Source organism: Myotis daubentonii, chromosome 11 (genome assembly GCF_963259705.1).
Source record: "Myotis daubentonii chromosome 11, mMyoDau2.1, whole genome shotgun sequence".
In the NCBI taxonomy this organism is placed as follows: Eukaryota; Metazoa; Chordata; class Mammalia; order Chiroptera; family Vespertilionidae; genus Myotis; species Myotis daubentonii.
Genome location: NC_081850.1, coordinates 70330252 through 70354620, shown reverse-complemented (window position 1 = coordinate 70354620; position 24369 = coordinate 70330252). Strand labels below are relative to the sequence as shown.

At 45.2% G+C, this 24369-nt stretch overlaps 1 protein-coding gene across 2 annotated transcripts in view; it reads right to left on the bottom strand.

The window, feature by feature from the left end:
• Window positions 1-24369, bottom strand: part of ASTN2 (astrotactin 2) — a 742933-nt gene that overhangs the window by 266929 nt on the left and 451635 nt on the right. For both annotated transcript variants that reach the window (XM_059657840.1, XM_059657842.1), the window contains exon 13: window positions 13205-13393. In XM_059657840.1, coding sequence (XP_059513823.1) covers window positions 13205-13393 — 189 coding nt within the window. The remainder of the gene's footprint in view (window positions 1-13204; window positions 13394-24369) is intronic.

Genomic DNA, 24369 nt, shown 5'->3' with positions numbered 1-24369 from the left:
AAAGCCCACGTTGCTCTTCATCCCCCCTTTCCTTCTGAACAATGTGGTCACGAAGCCATTAGTGGGCCACAGCACATCCCTCGCCACCACTGTCTCAGCTCTGTGACCTTGGGGTCTCCATACACAGGTATACAGAGTGGATACAGCACGGACTCATCTCCATGAACCTGCCGTCAGGATGAAAGCCTGTGAAGCACTTTGCAGAGTGCCTGACCCATGGCGACGTGCTCAGGAAACAGCGATCCTTATCATCACATGATTCTCTGGCAGCATGGACGGACTGAGCGCACTAATTTGGTGGTCCATCACACATATAAGGTCCTGCGTCGTTAGCTACCTTTTAACGTGGGCATATTTTTAGAATGTTTTTCCCACTCTGCTCCCCATCCTCAAGTCCCCCAGCCTAGCACAGCGACACCAGGGAGTGGAGTGGGTGACCAGGTGGTGGATGAGGGGGCAGAAATGGCCACCTGAGGATGGGTTTCGGGTCACACTGCCTACATTTCCATCCTGGCACCCCAACTGGCAAGCTGAATGCGGCTGGGAAAATGAGTGTCAGAGCCTCTCCATGAAACTGTTGTAAGAACTCAATGGGTTTCATGGGGTGCAGCTGCCCCATGGCTCCACCTCTGTCCCTGGGAGCTGGCTGCCCTCCTCCTTGGCCTCTGATGGCTCTTTCTCTCTCTGGCCTATGAGAAGAGAGCCCCCAGGCTCAGGGCTGGGGCTGGCTCTCCACTTCTCTCTCTACTCCCTGCTGAGTTTGTCTCCTCTCATTTCTTTTTATATCATCTATATGCTAAACAATTTGCAATTTGCATTTCAAGCCTGGCCTCTCTTGGGGACGGGCATATCCAGCTGGCTTCCTGACATCTCCATGAGGGTATACATTAGACATGACAAGATGATGGCGATGAGTACCTGAAGTTTTATTACACTATCATCGGCTTTTATAAACGACTGGGATTTTCCACAAGAAAGTTCATTTTTAACATGCTCGGAATCGAATGTTTGTTTATGCTCCCCTCTATGCTGGCTCCTCATACGGTCATTTTTGTCTCTGTCGATGGCACTTCTATCCGTCCAATTGCTCAGGCTAAAAGCCAGGAGCCAACCCGGCCTCGCCCTCCTCTTCCTCATCTGTACATTCCATGGCTCTGCCCTGAGAATACACCCAGAATCTGCCCACTTTTCTCCGTGTTGAATCCTACGACCACGCTCCACGGTCGTCCACCTGGACCCCTGCAAAAACCTGGGGATGTCTTTCTCTGCTGCCACCCTGCCCGCCAGCATCTATTCTTCTCACCCCTTTAAATATCTGAGTGAGGTCATAGCCCTTTTCCGCTCAACCCACACACTGGCTTCTTCCAAAGTACTGCACTCACGTGACTCCCAGGACTCGACACTAATTGCCATGCTGCCTCCTCGATGTCCATTGCCTTTTCATCTACAACTTGTTCTCCTACCGCTTGCCTCCCCTCTATGCCTACGCTCCATCCAGCAGGGCTGCTTTTTGTTCATGGAACATGCCAAGGGCCTGGGAACCTGCTATGCCCTCAGCCCGGAAGCTCTCCCCAGGACAACTGCAAGGCTCACTGTCTCACCCCTTAAGGTCCCCGCACACCTGTTACCTTAGCAAGAGCTCTTCCCTGTCCAGCCTCCACGAAATAGAATCCCCTGCCTGGACACTCTGCACCCCTCATCCGACTTCCCCCCCATGCTGTGTACGCTTGAGACAGTACATATTTATCTGCCCATTGCCTCCTACACTAGAATGTAATTCACGAGGGCAGGGTTTTTATGAGTTTAGTTCGCTGTTGTATTCCGGTTTCCTCATGAGTGACATACAGAGGTTGGCCAAAGTAGGTTTCACAGTTGTTTGTGTGGAAAAAATATATAAGACAAGAATAAATAATAACACAAGAATAAACTCTGTGTTTCCCATTACTCACGACTGTAAACCTTCTTCAGCCAACCCCACATCATAGGTACTCAATGAATGTTTTTAGACACAATGGTGCCTGGTGCAGGGTCAGTCCTGCATGTCATTGCTAGTAACCATGGTTACTACTACCATTCCTATCACTTTTACTGGTACTAGACCCCTTACATTTATTATCTTAGCTGTCTCACAGCAACACAATGAGACTTAAAGACCCTGATTTTACCTATGAGGAGACTAGGCTGAGAAAGGTGACATCACCTGAATGAGGCCCAACAGCCCAGAGGCAGAACCACCCCTCTCCAAAATGCAGTTCTCTCCACCTCTCTGGGACCCCTACTTTTTCCAGGGGTGGCATAGAATTCATCAATAGGATTCCTATGCTAGAATGTTCCCTGTGTCAGTGTTCAAAGTCTGTCTATGGAAGACCTTTAAGATATATCACTAAGTGGGGGAAAGTGAAAAACAATGTAATTTATGAGTCTTTTATGAAATAACAGGGGCAGGATAATATTTAATCTTATTTGCTCGGACTTATATACCAAAAAACAAAACAAAACAAAACAAAACAACCCCCCCCATACACCACACTGGAAAGACACCTAAGATACTAATAAAAATGGGTGGAGGTCAGGAGAAAGGGATGGGAGGAAACAGGAAAAGGAGTGACTCTCCTCATTGAGTGTCTTTAATACGCTTTGTTTTTGAACTTTGTGAATTCAGTGTCTACAAAGAAAAATAAGCCAACCACATTGCCACAGCCAAGAGGAACCCAAGGAGACAGGCAATAAGGGTAAGGTAGTGACTAAGCAAACTCCAGACAAGCTTTGCCCTGGCTCTGGGTCCTTGACCTCTCTTCTCTAGTGGTTCTCAACCTTCTGGCCCTTTAAATACAGTTCCTCATGTTGTGACCCAACCATAAAATTATTTTCGTTGCTACTTCATAACTGTAATGTTGCTACTGTTATGAATCATCATGTAAATATCTGATATGCAGGATGGTCTTAGGCGACCCCTGTGAAAGGGTCGTTCGACCGCCAAAGGGGTTGCGACCCACAGGTTGAGAACCGCTGTCTTAGAGCATTTTCTCTGACAATGTTTCACTGTAAATTCTGTCTCTGCCCCTTTAACATGTAATTTATTTTTATCTATTTTTAAAATGTACTTTTCTTTATTGTTGACGGTATTACAGATGTCCCTCATTTCCCCCCCCCCCATTTCTCCCTCCACCCAGTTCCCACCCCACCCCACTGTTGCCTGTGTCCATGAATTATGCATATATGCATATAAATTCTTTGGTTATTCTCCGCCCGTAAACCTTTTTAAAAGCCTCCTGCCAGTTTTATAGCCCAGCAACGTCTTTCTCAAGGACCTGGGAGCCCCCTCTTTGAAACGTAATCATCAAGGAGGATGCAGAAAAACACTTTTGCAAATTCCAGAGTAACTGCCACGTACAGGACATGGCCCGTCGGGAAGTCCTGCAGCGCTTTTCCACGCTCACCACAGCCCTGAAAACACCCCTGCCTTGTTTCAATGGGAGGGAGCTCAGACCTCTCTCCCCTTGCAATGGCCTTGAATATAGTCCTCCATGCCTGCCCGGGTAATTTTTGCTTTGATAGTCATAACACTGGGTAAGATCCTGGATCAGAAAAAAAAAAGGACAATAGGTAAAAACCAAGGTAATCTAAACAACTGACTTTATTCAAGGCTATTGCAAGAGGGCTATTGCAATCTAACAGACTGAGATAATACCAAAAAGAAGTATATTCCTTCCTACTTTCTACCATGTCTGACTCAGTGAATCTTGTCCAGTTTGCATGTCCAAAACCTGGCACATAATAAATACACGATGTATTGTTATTGGCTGAACCATAAGGTGAAAGGCAATTTCACTGCAATGAAGTTTAATTTCCAGCGAAGCTGGCACCTCCTTTGCAAATACAGCTGTGGCACACCTGTATGGCCTCAGGCTTGTACATTCCCAGCGGCTGGGTCCTCACGACCTGCTTAGGAGCAGTTTGGAAGGAACAGACACTTAAAGGGGTATCGCTTGGTGTAACTATTCTCTGAACTAGGGAGACGGCATGGAAGGTGAAGCCTTCATCCTCTTTCTTCCCTTCCACTCTAGAAAGCACCCAAAGCAAGTTACAGCCGCATCAAGGTCACAGCCAGTGCCAGGACCCTCACAGAGAATAGAGAGGCGGCTGGCTGATTTGAGGGTCATGGTTCTTTCAAAGTCATCAGGGGTAGACTGAACTAAATAGGACCGGGCGATCCGAATGCCGGCCACTCCAGCCCCGAGCGTTTGCCTGCTAAGTAACTGCACATTTAGTGGGCTCCTCGGAGGATCTCAGGAGACATAAAAGCACATGCTCATGTTAGACTCTTAAGAGCCACCTTTGAGGTGTGCCACTAGGTTATCATTAATGGTAATTATTCAGCGGCGATGTTACATAAAACCACAGCCACTGCCCTTGGAGCTTTCGGTATTAATTCATATCCAATAAACCGTGACCATGGCTTTCATCAGAATTGTTACTAAGTATATTTCTATTCAGGGCACCTCCCTGAAATGGAAATATTTCCCTAAAAATTAATTATCTTGATACACACGCGTAGGCCGATTAATGTGATCTTAGAATAGACATGCCTTTTCATTTCTCTGGAAGGAATACAAAGAAAGCAAATGCTGGTGAGTTAGCATCCGCATGATCTCGAGCGTGCCAGCAGACACACTCCAGCACAAGGTTTCGAAGTAAGTGGTAACCCACAGATCCTCAGATTCATGCTAGGAAAATGTCACTAACATTTGCGTATGTCCCTGCACTTTACAAAGCATTTTAACCTGACTTTTCTCATCACCTCTCCCTCCCCACGATAATTACCCTCTAGAGCTGGTATTATCATGTTCCCGGATTTAGTGGTGAGCAAACTGGGCTTAGAAAGGTTGTAAGACTGTGCAAAGTCTTACGGCCATAAATGGTCCCGTTCCTGTGGTCCTTAAGTAACCCTTTGCGTTTGAATACCCATCCTTCATCACGACTTATCTCTGCAATTCCATGATCCACCTGGATGCTCATGTCCGCAGATGCTCTGTGCTCTTACTTGCCTGGAGCCCTCTCCCACCTGGCTAACTGTGAACCATAGCCTATAGGTGTCTGTCAGCATCTCTTTCAGGAAGTCTTTCCTGCCTCTCACCCACACCAATGCTGGACAGCGGCCGGACTGCTTAAGAGGAAGAACCTTGACTATCTCCTTCATGTCTCCACCCCCAGTGCTTAATAACTCTTAGGCGCTGGACAGAAAAACTTGTTAAATGAGAAAAAGTGGTAAAAGCCAAGAGGGGACTCTCTGACCCCAAGTGCAGTCCTTTGGCCCCATCCCACACTCTCCTGTAATTAACAAAACGGCAATGACAACACCACATGGCGTCTGAGGGGCTATGATTTCTGCAGAGAGTGACCTACCAGGGTTGCCTTAGCAAAATGCAAATCGCGCCCGATTTCAGTGCTGTGGCTTCCATTGATTCAGGATGCCTAATCCTGGGCCAGGGGATGGGCCGGCTTGTACCTTTGGAGTGTTTATTTATAAAAGTGATTGCTAAGCACATTAGTGCAGTAGCAGTGCAAACAAGATCCCCAGGAAAGGCAGGAGATACTTAGAAGAACAAACTGCCTGGAGTCACTCTGGAAGCACCCATTATGACCACACAATTGCTGTGCTAATGACAACTGCTCTGCTAATGACAGCCTCTGTGCTAATTAGCATCTATCCTTATCTGTGGGGCAGGTTCCCCAGTGGACTCTCCCTTCCGAGTACTCAGCCCAGCCTGAGTTACTGCCTGCGCTGGTGTGGAATGAAATTGCTGTGGTTCCTTTAAAAATGGTCTCTGCTTCGGATGCCCCAATGATTCAGATGGGCTTCCCTCTCCCGGAAAAAGGACATCGTCAGGGATTTTGAAGGCAGAAAATTAGAAATAAAACCGAAAAAAAAAAGAGGGGGGAAGAGAGATGTGAAATGGACCTGGTTGCTTTGGTTGTTTTAACACCTTCTGCAGACTAGACACACAGTTTTAGGTTACTTGGAGGACATTCAGAAAATACTACGTCTAATTTGTTTTCTTTATAAAATGACCGTGTTTGGTATATTCAGAGATGTGGACATGGAGAATGACACTTAAAAAAACTTGAAGTGGCTATTTTTCTTTCTTCTTCTCTCACTATAATCAGCGAGAAAGATTAGAGGGGTCTTATTTAAACATGAATTGTGACTCCCGGCTCCCAGGAAGACACCAGAAAACCAAAGCTATGGAGGCCACTTAATAAGAGGTGACGCAGGGCCTTCCGCTAGGGAGCAAGTGGCTGCCGCCAGCGAGAGGCAGCCTTCCTCCAGTCCTTACAGAGAGCCCTCTGCCAGGCCGGGCATGGGCCAGGAGTGCCTCATCCTGCAATCACACATCTTACCCCACACTGTCCTCTTCCGTGGCTCAGTATGCACTCGTGATAAGCAGATGGATGGAAAAGCGCCGTCCAGGCAAATCTTTCAGGAGCTCCTCAAGCTCGTTGTAGGCCACTCTTGGAAGCTCACAAGCAAATAGCTGCTGCTGGCAGAACCCTCTCGCTTTGGATAGGGCTTTTGCAAAATCTACCCGTGCAACTCATGCAGCCCCCATTCCCTAGCAGCCTCTCCTCCCTGCCATGGCTGAGCCTCCGGGCTCAGTAACAGGTCTTGACTGATGTTTATCTAAATCCAGGCAATCTGTAACCAGAGCTGACCTTTCTTACAGGAACGAGGTGGGATGGATGAGAATGGGGGAGGGAAGGAAGTAAAAATCAAACCACCAAACCACCAAACCACCAAATACCACCAGCCTTTGATGAGTTTATCTCACTCTAACAGTCTGACAATTCCGTCACTGATCAAGAGCTGAGGGGAGGCCGGCTGGTGCGGTTCAGTGGTTGAGTGTCAACCTATGAACCTGGAGGTCACGGTTCGATTTCTGGTCAGGGCACATGCCCAGATTGCGGGCTCAATCCCCAGTGTGAAGAGCACAGGAGGCAGCTGATCAGTGATTCTCTCTCATCACTGATGTTTCTCTCTCTCCCTTTCTTTCTAAAATCAAATATATATATATATATATATATATATATATATATATATATATATATATATACACACACACATACATATATATATTTTTTAAGAACTGAGGGGAGGGGATTCTGAGAGTGACCCTGCATGCTCACCAGGACCAATACAGAGCAGCGCAAAGGATTACTGCCAACAGAGCTTGATCTCACTTACTGGGTTCAGGGGCAATTTGGGTGCAATCTTTGACTCTTCATGTTTCCACAGAACTTGACAGTTTACTAAAGACTTTATGTCCATGCATCTCCGTCTGAACTGGACTCCTCGTCCAGAACTCTCCTGGCAGCAGCCAGTCTCTTAAAACAACCCTTATTGCCTCCTGGAGATAAATTCCCTTGTGACTGTAGTATGAGCTCTGTGCCTTTTTATTTTATTTTACTGTAGAGAGTAAGATACATGCTGTTCTCCATCACTGGAGGCCTCTCCTTACCCTTCCATCTTTCACACCTCTCCAAACCTTTCCCCTTCTCCCTCTCCATCTCTTTAACCCTGTGCCCGGTCAACATCACTTTCATTCCTTCTGTGCTTGCCTGTCCCTGCTGCGGCCCAGACTCTCACTAAACGCCTCCTCTACTTTGGTCTCTCTCTATGTCTCTTCTTTCTCTCTCTCTCTCTCTCTCTCTCTCTCTCTCTCTCTCTCTCTCTCTCTCTGACTATTCCCTTTATCACTCTTGCCCATCTCCATCTGTGTGTGTGTGTCTCCTAGAGTGTGCCACACTTAACCTTCACACTAGGTGGCTGACTGATAACTCCTCGACTTGTCAAGGTCCTAACCACATCTACACGCTCATCTCCCAGAGACAGGCAGCACCCTACATGTGGCTACCTGAGGATGTGGCCAGGAATGGGGTCCTTCCTGCAGAATCAGGCACATGGGGGGCTTTGCCTTAGACCCCTGCTTGGTTATGAATCTGACATCTCCCTAGTGCCCTTGGGTCCTCCCTCTCTGCTGAGTCTCACCACATGCTAACAAGGGCTATTTCCAAGTTATACGCATCCCTTATGACAGAACCAGTAACCAGGAAACTGGTTCGGGAGTCAGAAACTCTAACTTTTAATGTCCAGGGGCCCACATCAAGGTGACCACTGGGCAAGTTATGGTGGTTTCTGGGCCTCAGTGTTTCCATCTGCACCACAAGGAGTTAGTTCTGAACCGGTTAATCTTTCAATGATTGTCCAGTTCGGAAACTTGGAACCTGAGGCTTTTTCTAAAGCAGAAATCTGGGATGCTCTTTTGGAGACTCACTAGAGGATGTGAGAATGCAGACCTGTCTCCTCTCAGCAGTTGCTGGGTGCAGGGATCTGGGCAGGGGCAGGGAGAACAAAGCAGAGCTGTAGTGTTCACACTGGGGACTCGGCGGGGAGAGAGTTGGAAAGCCCAGACCAAGCAGTTGTCAGGAAAGGAGGCATATGGCCGGACAGCTGGTGGGGTGCCTGCTGGCTACTCAGGAGGGCTGGACTGGAGATTACTTGCAGGAGGGAGGGAAAGGAGGTGAGAAATGATGACTGCCTTTGATGCTGAAAAATCTGCAGGCCTGCCTTCTGGAACTTGGGGGACAAGGGAGCTACAGTGCTCCCCTAAACCCCCATAACCTGTCCGGGGCTCATGGAGGGAGACTTGAAAGAGGTGAATTTAGACTCATCAGAACTGCCTTAGCAAGTGGCTCCAAGAGATGACATGGTCTGGAGATGGAAATAGTTGCAAAGAAAGTTTAAGTGAAGCCAATGATGAGAGAGCTTACGAGAAATGGGCTACTGAGTTAATAATAGTCTGGGAAGTTCTCTAAATCTGGAGGCTGTTATCCAAAGAAAAAGAGTGGGCTGTTCACTATACTCCCCTCTAGGAGCAAATCAGGGCAGACACAGACCCTGGCTGCTCAGAGACACCTCAAATTGAATGGCTGGGAACAATGGACAGCATGTAAGGCTGAATAAAAATGCCTCATGGGGATAAAACTGTCTGAGCCTGGAGACTTCCCTGCCAGGCTTTAAGGAGCCATGCTCTCTCTTCCTGTGCAGTCTGTTGGGAGGAGGAAGGCAATCCCTCTGGGCCATCGGGAGATCTTGATCATGGGCTAGCTCTGCAGTGACTTGCTTTGTAACCTTAGCCAAGTCCCTTCTTCATACATAAACTAAGACCTGGGGATTCCATGAAGCCATTCAAGATCTAACATCTTGCCCCGGCCAGTGTTACTCCGTGGTTAAAGCGTCAGCCTGCACACCAGAGGGTTAGGGGTACAATTCCTGGTCAAGGGCACGTACCTGGGTTGCAGGTTCAATCTCCAAATCTCCAGCCCTGGTTGGGGCACATACATGCAGGAGTCAACCAATCAATGTATGTCTCTCTCTCTCTCTCTCTCTCTCTCTCTCTCTCTCTCTCTCTCTCTCTCTCTCTTCTCTCCCCACACCCCTTTCCCCCTCCCTTTCACTCTCTCTAAAAATCAATGGAAAAAAAATATCCTCACTCCTGGGGTAAGGATTAAAAAAAAGTTCTAGCATCTTACTACCCCATGGACCAAGCTAATCTTCATACAAGAGAATGAGAGCTAGTGCATTTGGTCACTGATCACATGCAGCCACTTTGATAGTAGCTGTGAAAAATCAAACCACATAAAACATACACTGTGCCTATCACAGTGCCCGGCACCTGATGCAACATCCCTTTATAAGAGGAGGCAGGAGGACTATGCTTGTCATGTGTGGGACCAGGGTTTGGAGCAGGTCTTTCTGGGGATCTGTTTTCCTGACTCTACCCTCTGCTTATCCATATGTCTGAGCTTCTTCCTGGACAGGAAAATGCCCTTATGGCTCTTTTCCCTCTTCCAACTCCGCATCCTCTGAGAAGCCGTTTATCAAGACATCGGTTGCATTTTTACACACTAATAATGAATTATCACAAAGGTAGACTAAAAAACAACAACCCAATCCCATTTACAGCTGCATCAAAACATACAATACCTAGAAATAAATTTAACCAACAAGGTAAAAAATCTGTACACAAAAATTGTAAGACACTCCAGAAAGAAACTGAAATAGATACATACTGGTATAAATGGAGGCATATGTCAAGATCATGGATAAGAAGAATTAATATCATTAACATGTCCATACCACTCAAAGCAATCTCTTGATTCAACATAATTCCTATCAAAATACCCATGCTGTTTTTCACAGAACTAGAGCAAAGAATCCAAAAATGTATAGAGAACTACAAATCATTCCTTATGATTCTTCTCAGAACGCTTCCCATGGGAACTCCTTGGAAATCACTGGCATTCCTTGGAACACCATTTTGCAAATTAAATTTTCATATATTTCTTTCAATAGCATGAAATCTGCAAGCTGGTAAATTCCTTTCTCAGCTACAAGGGGCAATTTATTTTTTTTCACACAGAATTATTCTATCCATCATGATTCTCAAGGTAGAGTTTCATAGATTTTATTAAAACAACAGAAAACCAGTATTGTAAAATCTCAGTGTCAAGTAATTCATCCAGATTATCATTAAATTTCTCCCAGAGTTTTTCCAATAAAGCAGCATTCAGCTTCTGCTTGAGCTTCTGAGTAGCAGAAAGCAATTTGCTGGGAACTGGAGGGCTTGGCTCGGCCACTAAATTGCGTGTGGCTGCCAGTCACTCTATCACCCTTGACTGATCCTTCAACTTTACCCTTTTGCCTGCAATTGCTCACTGGGCCTTGTCCATTATACCTCACAACTATCTCCCAACATTCCTTTTTATCTTCAATATTATTCCCATCATCCTGCTTCAAGGTGGCTTCAACCACAGACACCTTATTGACCCTCCATTCCACTCCTCCTGCCCCCTCATCACAATCTACTTCAGAGACAGCCACCACAAGGGTGGAAATTACAATGCAGTCAAGACATGCTCCCCTCCCTTAACCAGTAAGAGCCCTCCCATCTGCTATTAGAATAAAGACCAGGCCTTCAAGGCTCCCGTGACCTGCCACCGCTTACTGAGCTGGTTTTGCTGCATACCATCCCCCCTCATTTGCTCAGCTCCAACCTCACCAGCCTTCATTGCCTGAAGTTTTAGAGAGTTTTTCCTTTTCATAATATATGTCTCCGCTTGAGACCTTTTCTAAGGCTAACTCCTCATCTTCCAGGTATTAGTTTAATAACACGTCATGTACAAAGTAGACCCCAAAGCCCTATTACTGTGTTCTAGTCCAACAGATGTAGTCCGCCCCCCTCTAAACTACACCCAACTGCATTAGATCCCATTGCCGATTGCTTTCCTGGAACCCTGTATCTTAACTTCCTAGTACCTACTGCAAATTAAGTAAATGCACAAGATCACAATCACACACACGCACTCACTCACACATTCATATTCACACTCACACATTCACACTCACACATTTACACTCACACACATACTCACACATTCACACACACACACACACACACAGACACACACACACACTCACAAACAGAATACCTAAGCACCACAGGGTATGGGGCCATTTCCATCTCATTTTCCACTGTATCCCAAGTCGCCAGCATGGGACCTGGGACATATTAGGTGCTCAGAGTGCATGCGATCACTACCTAGGTGAACGCTTTTAGGGAATTCACATTACATTTCCATTCTAGTTCTATGAAATGGGAAGCAATGAGGTGTGCTGAGCTAGAGGGCAGGAGCAGGGCTCTGGAGCCAGCCAGGCTGACATGTGAGTCCTCTCTCTCTCATTCGATGGTGACCTTTCCCTCTCTGATGTTAACTGTTCAGGTGTGAAATGAAGGCCATGGGGCCTCCAAGGGTTTTACTGATGAAGCTAAACTGGCATTCTCCTGGCCCTCCTCTCCCTGGAAGGGGGATGTGGGGAAGCCACTAGACATTTCCATTTCTTAGCAGGGTAAAGGGGGTGATCACAGTCCCTGCTCCCTAGGACCATGGTGAGGATGACATGACATAATGGGTCAATGGTGCTAAGAATGCCCTCCACATGTGCTGAATTAATGTTAGTGGCCCTTCTTCTTCTTCTTCTTATCATCATCATCATCATCATCATCATCATCATAGCTTGATATATACTAATTCTTAATAAATAGCAGCCACTATTACCACTCCAACTACAATAACCACTATTATTAATCTGATGATGGGCTAAGGATGACAATTTCTATAAGGGTGATGTTTCTTACTAGCTCTGACTTTTTTTGGTAAAACCTCAAGTGGTGGGTAGAACCTGCTTTGTAATATCCTGTCACATATTCATGCAAAACTGCCTAACAGTATAGTTGTTCTTTTGAATTTCTTATACAAGGAATAGTTCTTCTCCCTCTACATCTTATGGGTCTTCAGATTCAGGCATAGATACATCCCACTCAAGGTCTTTCTTCTCCCAAGAGAACAACCTGTTACTTCAACCTTCCCAGGGGGCCTTTCTCAATTAAACTGCGTGTCCAATCCCCGTATCATTTGGCCAACCCAGTCCCAGTTCTGTTTGCTCTCATAAGAGAGTGGTCTCATAATTTAGTTTCTCATGTGCCCCTGTATTGGTTAACAGGGAAATGGGTCTTTGACATATTGCTAACAAAAATATAAAGGGGTTTCTAAATAGCTTTACAGAGATTTGGTGCGTGTGTGCGTGCGTGCGTGTGTGTGTGCGCGCGCACAGATGGAGGAGAAAGGAGAAGGAGAGGTGTTTTAAGAATGTTCAAGAAAATATTAATTCTGCGTATCTCTGGGTAATGGTAATTTTATTTTCTACTTCATTAAATGTCTTTATTTTTGAACTGCTTGACTAGACTACACAGGACACTTATTTTGTAATACATTGAAAGATTAATTAAATTTTTAAAAAACTCCATTAACTATACTTACAGAGGATTTTATATTAAATTGAAAATATGTGGACAGAGTTAGAAAAATGGGAGGGTGGGATGAATAAGGGCTAACTAGGTCAGAGAAGGAACCTCATGGACTGAAATGAATTTTCTGACTTCTAACACTCATGGGCTGGCGTCAGTGAGCTTGGGGAGATGCTTGCCAGTGTAAAAGGACTCGGTTCAATGATGCCCATAGCTCCTCCCGCCCATATTTTGGGTCAATGACTCAACCAGTGAAGTGCCAAGGATGGCCCCCATACCTAAAGGTCATCTGGAAGACTTGACCTTGGTTCACATGCTGGGTCCGGTTGTTGTAGCCATGTAGCATCTCTCCAAAGAGGGTGTCGTTGAATTTGGAATCGGGCTTGAGGCACTTGGGGCCCTCGCAGACATCGGAGAGCATGAGGCAGGATTTCCCATCGGGCGCCAGCTTGTACTCCTCCACGCAGCTGCGTGACAGAGCAGAGCCAAGAGTTAGCGGCGTGTGGGGATGCCCCCGCAGAGGCGACCTGAAACCGAGGCCTCCTTTGCCTGCAAAACAGGTCAGAGTTTAGGAATGGAGACAGCTCTTCTGGCGGGAGTCTATCTAGGGCACAGGTGTCTTGAGAGAAGCACATTAATCCTGCAAATTGGTAAATCCAAGGGAAGTCATTTGTAACATTTCGGAGGAGCTGAGGGGAAACCCAGAGTGCACATTCATGCACAAAGGAAATTTAAAAACGGTTTTCCATGAGCACACAGACTTCCAGGAGCATGACAGACCATTTCACTGGGAATCATTAACTAGCTCCTCAAACCGGAATCTATTCCCAGTGTATCTGTCGACCAAGGTGAAAGACTAGTGCAAAAACAAGGTTTTTATTGCCCTGGTAGCTCAGAGGGGATTCTTCCAGGACCATGGACAGCGCAGGCAGCAGCTGCCACTTCTGTTCAATTAGCAATGTTCACAGCCTCTCCTGGCCTGTAAGGACCAGTCCTGACAGCACCAGGGCCCTGGACATGCCTCTGCAGCAGGGCGCGCTCCTCTATGGACCAAAGAGGCAGCTGAACGAAATGTGGAAGTAATACTTGCGATGTTTGGGTTTGCAGTGGGAAAGGAATCTCTGAAGAGAGGCATGGGGAGAAGGGAGGAAGCATAAAAACCAGCCCCTGACAAACATCAACCCAGTAACGGGAATTCTTTGATTGTCCACCTGTTCATGGTCCTTTGCTACACACAAGGGATAGAGCACACATAATAAACAAGAGCTGGACAATTGGAGAAACTGTATCAATATCATCTCTGTGTCTTTGGACCTCTCTGAGCCTTGGCAAGTCATTTGACTCTCCAATCTCGTTTCCTCGTCTGTGAAATGGGGTAGACACTCCAACCTTCATTGACTAGGGTGCTATGAGGTCCCATGATACATTGGATGCAAAAACACCCACACAGGAATTGCAGGTCATTAAGAAGGTAACTGTAGGAATGGTGTCAATGGTGGTGTTTCTATTTATTGAGCACATACGAGCCACTGGGAACTTTGCATATCAATATTTGATCATGAAAAAAAAAAGTAGTATCATCGCTCCTGCCTTACAAAGAAGCAAAACGAGGAGCCAAGAAATAAAGCATGTCACGCCCAAAGTGGCAAAGCTGGCAATCAAATGCAGGTCTCGTCCAACCAATGTGCAGTGGGAAGGTCCGGAAGAAGGCGTGTCCTGGTGCCCCGGTCATGTCTATTTCCCTTTGTGCTTGTCTGTGTTACATGTAAGCAATTAACCTTCAATAAAGTTGCAGTACAGCTAAAGCAAGTTACAGAAACATGCAGAGTATATAATAAGGACTTGAAAAAGTGTAAATCCATGTATGCCAGGAACTTCCCAGCAAATATGAGAAATGATTTACACACTCATGATTAAGTACTTTTGTGTTGTAAATGATTCAATATTACCAAAGCTTACAGATCAAAATGTGGAAATTCCTCATTTCCCACGCCACATTTTACTTCCTGTTCTAGCGGTCATCATTGTTAACTATTATGTATTCTTCCAAAGTTTTATCAGTGCATTTAAAGATACACATTCAATATAATTTATATATAAAGTGTCCCCTCAAAATGTATACATACTTTAACAGATAATCTATTACATTTTGAAAAAGAAATGTAATTTAATAAGCACCGCCTTTGTAATTATTCAAAGTGTGTATACATTTTTGGGGACACCCGTGTGTGTGTCTGTGTGTGTGTGTGTGTGTGTTTGTGTGTATGTGTGTTGTGAGACACACATTTGTACCTAGTACTACTTCTTGAAGATCTTTTCAAATCTGTATTCATAGAAATCTTTTTAATAGTTATTTGGCATTGCACATTATAAATGTACCAGAATGCTTTTAACTAATCTTTATTGATGGGCATTTTGGTTGTTTATAGCTGTTTGCTATTACAAACGGCGCCATAATAAAGATCTTTGTACATATATCACTGCACATGTGTGCATTTCTGTAAGAGAGATTTCTAGAAGAGGGATTGCTGGGTCAATGTTTTAGGAATTTTAAAAATTTGATAGATCTTCTAAATGACTGTCCTCAGAGACCCTACGAGCTTACAATCTGTCACTGATGAATGAGAAAGCCCATTGCCCACATTTTTCATGTTCATTACTGCCAATCTGAGATGGGGAAAATAGCGCACTTTTGTTGGGATTTGCATTTCCCGATGACTGGTGAGGTTCACTATCTTTCCATGCCATGGTCTGTGTATTTCTTCGTCTGCAGATTGTCCGACCATATGCGTTGACCATTTTTCTATTGGAATACTTACCTTTTTCCTTACTGACTTGTAGATGTTTTGCCTATTTTGTGAATAGTGACCCTTCTCCTTCCATATATATTGACATTTTCTTCCAGTCTGTATTTGTATTTTAATCTTGCTTTTAAGATCTTATACCCTCTATCCTGGCTAGTCCTTTATTGCTTCTGAATTTTGTGCAATGCTCAGGAAGCCATACAATGACAAAACATCTTCCTTTATATTCTTCTAATATATAGTTTTTACCTCTTTAGTTCTTTAATCAATGTGGAATTAAATTTTGTGCATGGTACAAGTGGTTATTTTGACTCATTTTTATGATAAGTACTAATGATCTGAGGTCCTTGCTTTCACTACTTTGAAATGATGTTTTGTCATATACTACATCCCTATGTATACCATGTACACATGGTTGGAGTTTTCCCCATTGAATGATCTGGATATTCCTGCAGTAATTCTACTCCAGTCTCATCACTATGGCTCTATACTGTGGTCTGGATATAGTAAAGTAAGTCCCCTCCCCATCACGAACACAAATTTTCTATTCAAAACGTTCCCATTATTCTCACTCATTTTCCCCTTCAGATGAATTCTGGAGTTGGCTTGTGAAGTTCCATATAAAACCCAAGTGGAATTTGGGGTGTTACTGCATTGAATTTGTAGACTACCTTGGGGCAAGGTTTAAATATTTTTTTCCCTTTCAGAAGTATATATTAAGAGCCAACTGTGTGCTGGGCACTGCTGACCACTGTGGCAGGGGTGGTGTCACACACGGGTCCTCTTCCTGGACCTGAGCTGTGGACAGAGGTTCTGCGATGCCCTTGTAGCTGGGCTGGAGGGACCCTGTGACAGGACAGTGAAGGGTGGCATCTGTGCTGAAAGGGCTCATGCCATGGCCAGACCCAGCTCTGTTTCTCAGCCCTCTCCTCTGTCGCCACGGCCAGCCTGGATCCAGATGCGTAGTGCTGGATGGAAGCGGGCTGCCCATTCACAATGGACCTCACATGAACAATGCATAAAATCTGGTGTGTGAGCTTCCGTTGGGAGGACCATTCGGGGGAGCAACATAGCTTCTCTTATCCTAGCTGATTGATGCAGCATCTTCACAGTTGTGAGTCTTCTAATTCTAGTTTGCATCTCCATTTATCAAATGTCCCTTTAAACCCTTCCCTGAATGTATGGACATTTGATGACAACAGTCTTGCACATCTCTTGTGAGTGTGCGTGGGGGGATCCTTCACAGGTATTTGTGTGATGCACTATGCTCTAGAGCAGCGGTTCTCAACCTGTGGGTCGCGACCCCTTTGGGGGTCGAACGACCCTTTCACAGGGGTTGCCTAAGACCATCGGAAAACACATATATAATTACATATTGTTTTTGTGATTAATCACTATGCTTTAATTATGTTCAATTTGTAACAATGAAATTGGGTGTCACCACAACGTGAGCAACTGTATTAAAGGGTCGCGGCATTAGGAAGGTTGAGAACCACTGCTCTGGAGGTTACAAACACGCATCTTGGATCCAGACCACCAGAGTATAAATCCTGATTCCCTTCCTTACTGTGTGATCTTGGAAAAAACGCTTAACCTCTCGGACTTCCTTTGTTTACCTATAAAGACGCCCCTACCTCATTGTGCCACTGTTAGGAGGAAATGATTCGTGTTTGGAATATAGTGTGAAACACACAACTCCCATTACTACAGTCTTCTCCACCTCGGGAGTAGGATCGGCTTTCCTCTTATGTTTTCCCTTATATTTTCCCGTGAGTTATTGCTGATGTTGAGGAGATCTAGTACTGATTTTCACATATTGATTTTTCATCCGACCATGTAAGGAACTCATCAGCTCTAATATGTGGACGAATTTTTCGGGATGGAGGACTTTATATTTGCCCAGTTTGGGTCTGAGGATAATGTGAGCATGTGGACTATATTAGAACACTGTCCTTTCCTTTCTTTGCATCGCTTTTATAAGATACGATGTGGTGGGACCTGCCTATAATCCCCTGGGCTTGATGCCTTCTTTTCCACTGTAGCTCTTTAGCTCTCATATCAGTTTATTTTACGTTATCTGTCAATTTAGATTTTCCACAGCATCATGATTCTAACTTGGTAATTTATATTTTCTAAGAAAATATTGCATTTTATCAAGACTCAAATTTATTGGTCTATAGTCATACACAGTATTCTCATTAGATGTGTTTTATCTTCTGTGCTTCCATGGTGATGTCCCTAGCTCGTTCCTAATGTGCTTATTTGTGTTTCTGTCTCACTCTCCTTTGAACGGGCTTTTTTCATTTTATTGATGGGGCTCCTTTTATTTATTTTTTTCCTATTTTATTTATTTCAGCTTTTATTTGTATTAATTCCTTCCTACTGCTGTCTTTGACTTTGCTTCAGGATTCTCTTTTATGGTCTCTTGAGCTGAAGGCTTCCCTTGCTTGGTTTCAAGCTTTCTTGCTTCTTGATAAATGCCATAGGCTCCTGAGTATGACCTTGCCAGGCCCTGCATGAGTTCGAAATGCAGCTTTCCAGCTCCCACTCCTTTCTCAAGAGGCGGGGATTCGAGTTTGTGTTTTTCCTTATCCGGGTGTTACACTGAAGGTTGTCTTTCTGTAATTCTCAAGTAGTTAGATTCACTTGCTAGCTAGAGTGTTGTTAATACAAAATAGCACTGCCTTCTGGTCTGAGAATGTACCATGTACAAGTTCAACGTTGAATTTATTGAGATTTCATGCCTCCTAACTTAAGGATGACACAAGGTGTCAAGTTCACAAATATGTGTGACCTAATTAAATTTGACTTTAATAGAGGCTGCACCACCTAGCAGCTATAGGACCCTGGGGAACTCAGTAAGCTTCCTTAGGCCTCAGTGTCAGAATCTATTAAATGGGGTAACACTAATCCATATCACAGAGCTGATGTGAGGATTGGAGGTAACTTACATAAAGGAGAGAAGAGCGTCCATCCTGTAGGAGCCAGGGAATGCATCAAGCATTGTGACTGCCATCAGGAGTGTTACTGTGACTATGCTGTTATTACCTACGATTGTTACATGATCTATTAGCCCCCTGACGCTTCTCAGGGAATGTACACTTATTTCCAGTGGTTCTCGGGTCCTAGTTTCTACGTCTCTCTAGATCTAGATATTTTTAAATTTATCTTTATTGTTGAAAGTATTATAGATATCCCCCTTTTCCCCCATTGACCCCTTCTAGCCTGCACCACCCACCCCCAAGATCTAGATTTCTTAAAGTCTGAGGAGCTGCCCTTCTTTGACTCTTCTTTTTTTATAAAAATATTCAAATTACATAATTGGGAACTTTTACGGGCCATTCTTTGAAAATAAATCATACATATATATACATATATGTGAATATATAAATCTGTACACATATAATTACATATAAGTTACATGTATACATTATACACATAAATGGATGTGCACACACACATACACATCACATATGCAAAGCTTAGCCCTAGATTCCCAATTCCACAGCCTAATTTTTTTCCTATATATGACCTGCTTTGCTCCTTATTATAACCCGTAGTAGAGAGAATAATAGTCCACAAAATGATCCGTGTCCTAATCCGCAGAACCTGTGAATATGTTAACTTCTATGGCAGAAGGGATTTTGCAGATATGATTAAGAATTTTTGAGATGGGAAGATTATCCTGAATTATCTTGGTGAGCTCAATGTAATCACAGGGGCCTTATGAGAGCTTCCGAGGTAGACAAGAGTGCCCCAGACAGAGAATGAGATACAGAGAGAGAGAGAGGAGAGAGTCTCTGGCCTTGAAGTCTTGCCAATGCCTAGATTTTAGGCATTCTGACTGCCACAACTGTATAATAATAAATTTGTGTTGTTTTAAGCCATTAAGTTTGTGGAAATTTTTTTCAGTCATTAGGAAACTAATGCATAACCATCACAGGGCAGTACAGCTCCCAATTTCAGATAAGGAAACTGGCTAGAGACTCTATGGGATTTGCCGCCCATGGAGCTATCTATGCCTTGTCAATAATGGTGGAAGGAAGTTAACCTTGGAGTTCATAGGGTGTGCACATATGATCGTGTGTGTGTGTGTGTGTGTTTGTGTGTGCGCTTTTAGCCAATTACAACTGTAGTTTCATGGTGGTTTTCTTTTGCCTGGGGTGGGAAAGAGCTGTGGCTCAGTAGGAGAGGGAGGAGGGGGGATGAAAAGTTAGTAAGCCCCTAAGAGATGCAGGAAAAAAACAAAATAGGGACTCAAGACCAACCTTCTCAGTTTTGAAATGTGGGCAACTCTCTCCCTCAAGCCCCCCTAGGGCACAAGAGGATTTATGCAAAGGTCTGTTTAGTCTCTGGTTTCTTTTTTTGTTAATTTTATTTTTGTACCGAATGACATAAATATAGAGCTCCTTTAGAGCTCTGTCGTCTGGGAGATTTTCTTACAGAAATGCTCAAGAGTGTTTGTTGGCTCACAGGAAACCTGCCAATATCTGCATGAAACTATTTATACACATGCCAAAAGGAAAAACATAAAGTACAAAGATACAAACTGGGCACTTGAGCCAAAGGCAACAAATGCGCTACCCTTAACATACCCATCACATTACAGAGAACAGAACTAGAGGGGACTTCTGAGGCAGCACCATAAAGCTGTGGAAGAAAAGGGGCCACAGGCTAACCTGGCTACTTCAGGGAAGGCCTGCATGGAGGGAGGCCTTGCAAACTCAAGAGACCTAAAGGAACCACAAAGGATGGTCTGAAATGAAAACCTTGAATTAGAAAGCAGTTTGTAGTGTGTAGTCAAGTCCTAGGCCAGTATCTTCCCTGACAAAAATAAACTTTGATCTTTACTGAGCCTATTGTCTTTTTGCATCTAAGATAACATGCCTGAGGGATGTCCATGTAACTTGTAGCTTCCCCCTTTCCCCCTTTTTTTTCAGATCCCCTAGGGCACAACTAATGGCACCAGGGCAGAAGCCACAAATTCCTCATTGTTATTGTTAGTGCTAGCGTTAATTGTCTCCTGTTAACTATCCTGTATCCACCTATGTAAAAGAAGCATGTGTCCAATCCTAGAGGTTTGTTGCCTGTGCTCCCCTCCCTCCCCCCTTCCTTGCTTTGCTTTCTCCGCCTCCCTAATCTATCACCAATGGATTTCATGTAACCCACTAACATCTCTTTGGATGGAATTTATAAGACTAAGTAAAAAGCTGCCATTTTTCGGAGTACTATCTCAATATGTTGATATTCTGCTTCCCGGCAATTGTCGACAGTTTGGCTCAAATAAACTCACAAAAATCCTTTACAGGTTTTAAAGTTGTTTTTTGTTTGTTTGTTTTATTTTTATGTTAACAAAACTTTACTTGTGTTTAGACAAGAGCATGCTTTCCTTAAGCCTTGTAGCAACATCACAACACGGGCACTCTCATTGCAACCTTGCCTCCAAGGACCCTTGACCAAGACCCCATGAACATTTTAGAAACGCCAGGGCCTTGCCATGGATCTTCTGACTCCAGATCTAGTGCCTGTTCCACTTCAGCACAAACAACTTCTTCCAATCTGCTTGTTTTTCAAAGAGAAAACTGGGACCTACAGAGAGTGGCATTCATACAAATTCTCACAGCAGCGTATTTATTTATTGGTTCATGTAGTATTTGCTCTCTCATTCATCCCTCAATGGTTTATGGAAGCAATGAATTACTTATTGAAATGCCTAGATTAGAAATTACTGATTTTTAAACAGGGAAGGGAGTCAAATCCTAGAAAAAAATAAGAATAGAGGAAAGTGAAGGAACTGCACATCATATAGATGTGGACCATTGTTAGGGATGGAGGTGAGCACTCCGCTGCCAGGCAAGAGAGGAGCAGAGGCTTCTGAGCTCTCCTGGGCTGACACCTGTGAGAAAATCCCACCTGGGTCAGCAGGACAGGACCTTCTGTGACCTAGGGGGTGTGGCCACCTGCCACATGCACCCCACTAACCAATGTCGCAGGAGTCTATCTCATGAAAGGGTCATCCCAATGTTACCCAAAATGAAGTTTAGTGAAACTCTTCTCAGGCAGGGTGCTATTGAAAGGCCGCCGCCCGCCTCTCCGGGCGGTGTGGGGGGAGGAGTCTGGCCGCTGGGATCCCTCCGCGCCCGCCTCCTGGAGCGGGTCCGAGTGTCCTGACCGGCTGCATGGTGGCCGGCAGCGGGCCGAGGGGTGGGGCCTGGCGGCGACCAACCGCGGGGGAGGTCATGGGAGTGGAAGGCCTCACCGCCTCGCTCTTTCCTCCCTTCCCCCGTGGTCGGCTCCCCGCTTGCCCGCGCTGGGGCTGAGGGTCCGTGCGGCCCTCGGGGCCGGTCCGGGGGGGACCGGGGCCTGCGTGGGCCGACCGCCGGGCCCCATGGGGGGGCATTGGCTCCCCGGCCCACAGCGGGAGCCCGGCGCGGGCTGCCCCCCCCCCCCCCCCACCGGGCCCGGTGCAGCAGCGGCGGCAGTGGAGTGGGGCGTGTGCCCAGGCTCGGGGAGGCCGCCATGCTGCAGTGCGCCGGCCCCATGGGCCGGGCCTGCTCCGAGCGGATGCCGCTCCTCCAGAGCTGGGCCGCTCCACCGGCCGCACCCCGTGTGCTGGGCCTGTGCCGCCCAGATGCGCTGGAGTCCCGGTCTGCCTGCAGGCCAGCTGCGGGTGCTGTGCGGGGGGGGCCATCCTGCCTTGTGGCGAGTTCGAGTGGCAGCAGCAGGAGCCGGACAAGGACTGCGCCCTCCATCTTGCCTTGGGTCCTCCATCTTGGGACAGAACCATGTGCGCCCTCCATCTTGCCTTGGGTCCTCCATTTTGGGATGGTGCCATGTGCTTCCTCACGGGAAGAAGCCGCTGCTAGCCACACCCAGGATTTCTCTGGATTAACCAATGATGATCAAGGGAAGTGCATGCCATCACTATGACCACATCCTGTACCGACTGGCGCCTGGCCAATCGGCGGGGGCCACAGTGCCCTCTCCTGCCCCCACTCCACCCCCCTTTAAAACCCCCTGTCCCATCAGGCCTCGCTCTCTCGGCCACTGGACTTTCCGCTGTGTCGGTGGGTCTGGTGAACGGGGAGCGCAGGCCGGCTTGCATAATAAAGGACTCTTTGCTTTTGCATCGGACTGACTGGCTCCCTGGGGGTCTTGGGAAGTTTGAAATCTGGGCACAACACTATCTGAAGACTTCACGCATGGCAAACACTTAGAGTTCTAAAATAGCCATTTTGAAAGTAATGTACTCAAGGGTATTTAGAAAAGAAGGAAGGAGGGAAATGGAAGAAAAGGGAAGGGAAAGGAAAAAAAGAAACATAATTTCATGGAGAACTTTGGGCTAAATTATATAACATATTGTAGTTACGCTAAGAGCCCCCCCCCAATTTTAAGAAACTCTAGTATTTCAACAAACACTAAAAAAGAAAGAAAATATCACTAATTAAATTTGTCAAAATAATCATGTAAAATATATCAATTTCAAATATATTAAAATGTGGAAAACATGGGAACTTTAGAACCAAAGAAATATATGTCCCATCACTGCAGGACTTGTCAGAGCCTTTACTACCCCCAGGTGCATTGTGAACTTCCAAGAGGCAGTGTCAGAGTGCAGTCTTCCCCACATGCGCTTGGTCACCAAGCTTCCCTTTTTTATCTTTAAGCAGCTCATGGAACTAATGACACACAAAACCCACATTGGAAAACCCCTATCTGAACAAATGGATGGACTTGGTACACGTTTATCAGGTGTCTGTGAATATGTCCTACACCTGAGCCTTTCCAAATATTTCAAACAGCGGAGAACGCAAGGTTGTAAAGTTTCATGAGAACCTGGCATGTGGATGTTCTATGTTAACTCCGAGAAGTTAACTGTTGTGTTAACTATGAGAGGTTAACTGTCCTATGTTAACTGTGAGAGGTTTAAATTCCACATCCTTCAATCAGTCACAGGGGTGAGAGCTCATGTCTAACCCAAAAGTTGGAGACCACCATAAAGCAAGTGCCCCGCACCCCTGCATCCAGTTACTAAAAGTCATGTTCAAATTGCTGTCTCCATTCTTGGCTTTCTGCTATTAGAGCAGGCTTAGCTTCGACGACGGAAATAAACAGCTTCCGGTTAATGACGTGTATAAAACACATGTATTTATCTCCTCTCCCTCCTAAAAATCACTTCAAAATGACATTAAACAGAGATAAGCTAGTAAGGACTATTTGAGGATGGACATGCTCTGGGAACCCATGTTTTTAAAGTACATTTTCATTACATGTTTAATTAATTTACAGTTAAACACATTAAACATTCAAATTAGAAGACGGAAGCTAGGGATACTCTCTCTCTTCACCTCTTCACTGCCTGTGAGGCCTCCAGTTACCTCCTCTAAAGGATTGAAGTAACGCTGACACTTAAGAAATGTTGGTGACGTTCCTTCTATAGGCATATAGCAATGGTCGGCAAACTCACTAGTCAACAGAGCCAAATATCAACAGTACAACGATTGAAGTTTCTTTTGAGAGCCAAATTTTTTAAACTTAAACTATATAGGTAGTTTGCTTCTTCTTTGTAGCCATGTCAAACAGGGCACCTAAAAAAATGTTTCATTTTATAATAATAAAGCCACCAACACAAAATAATT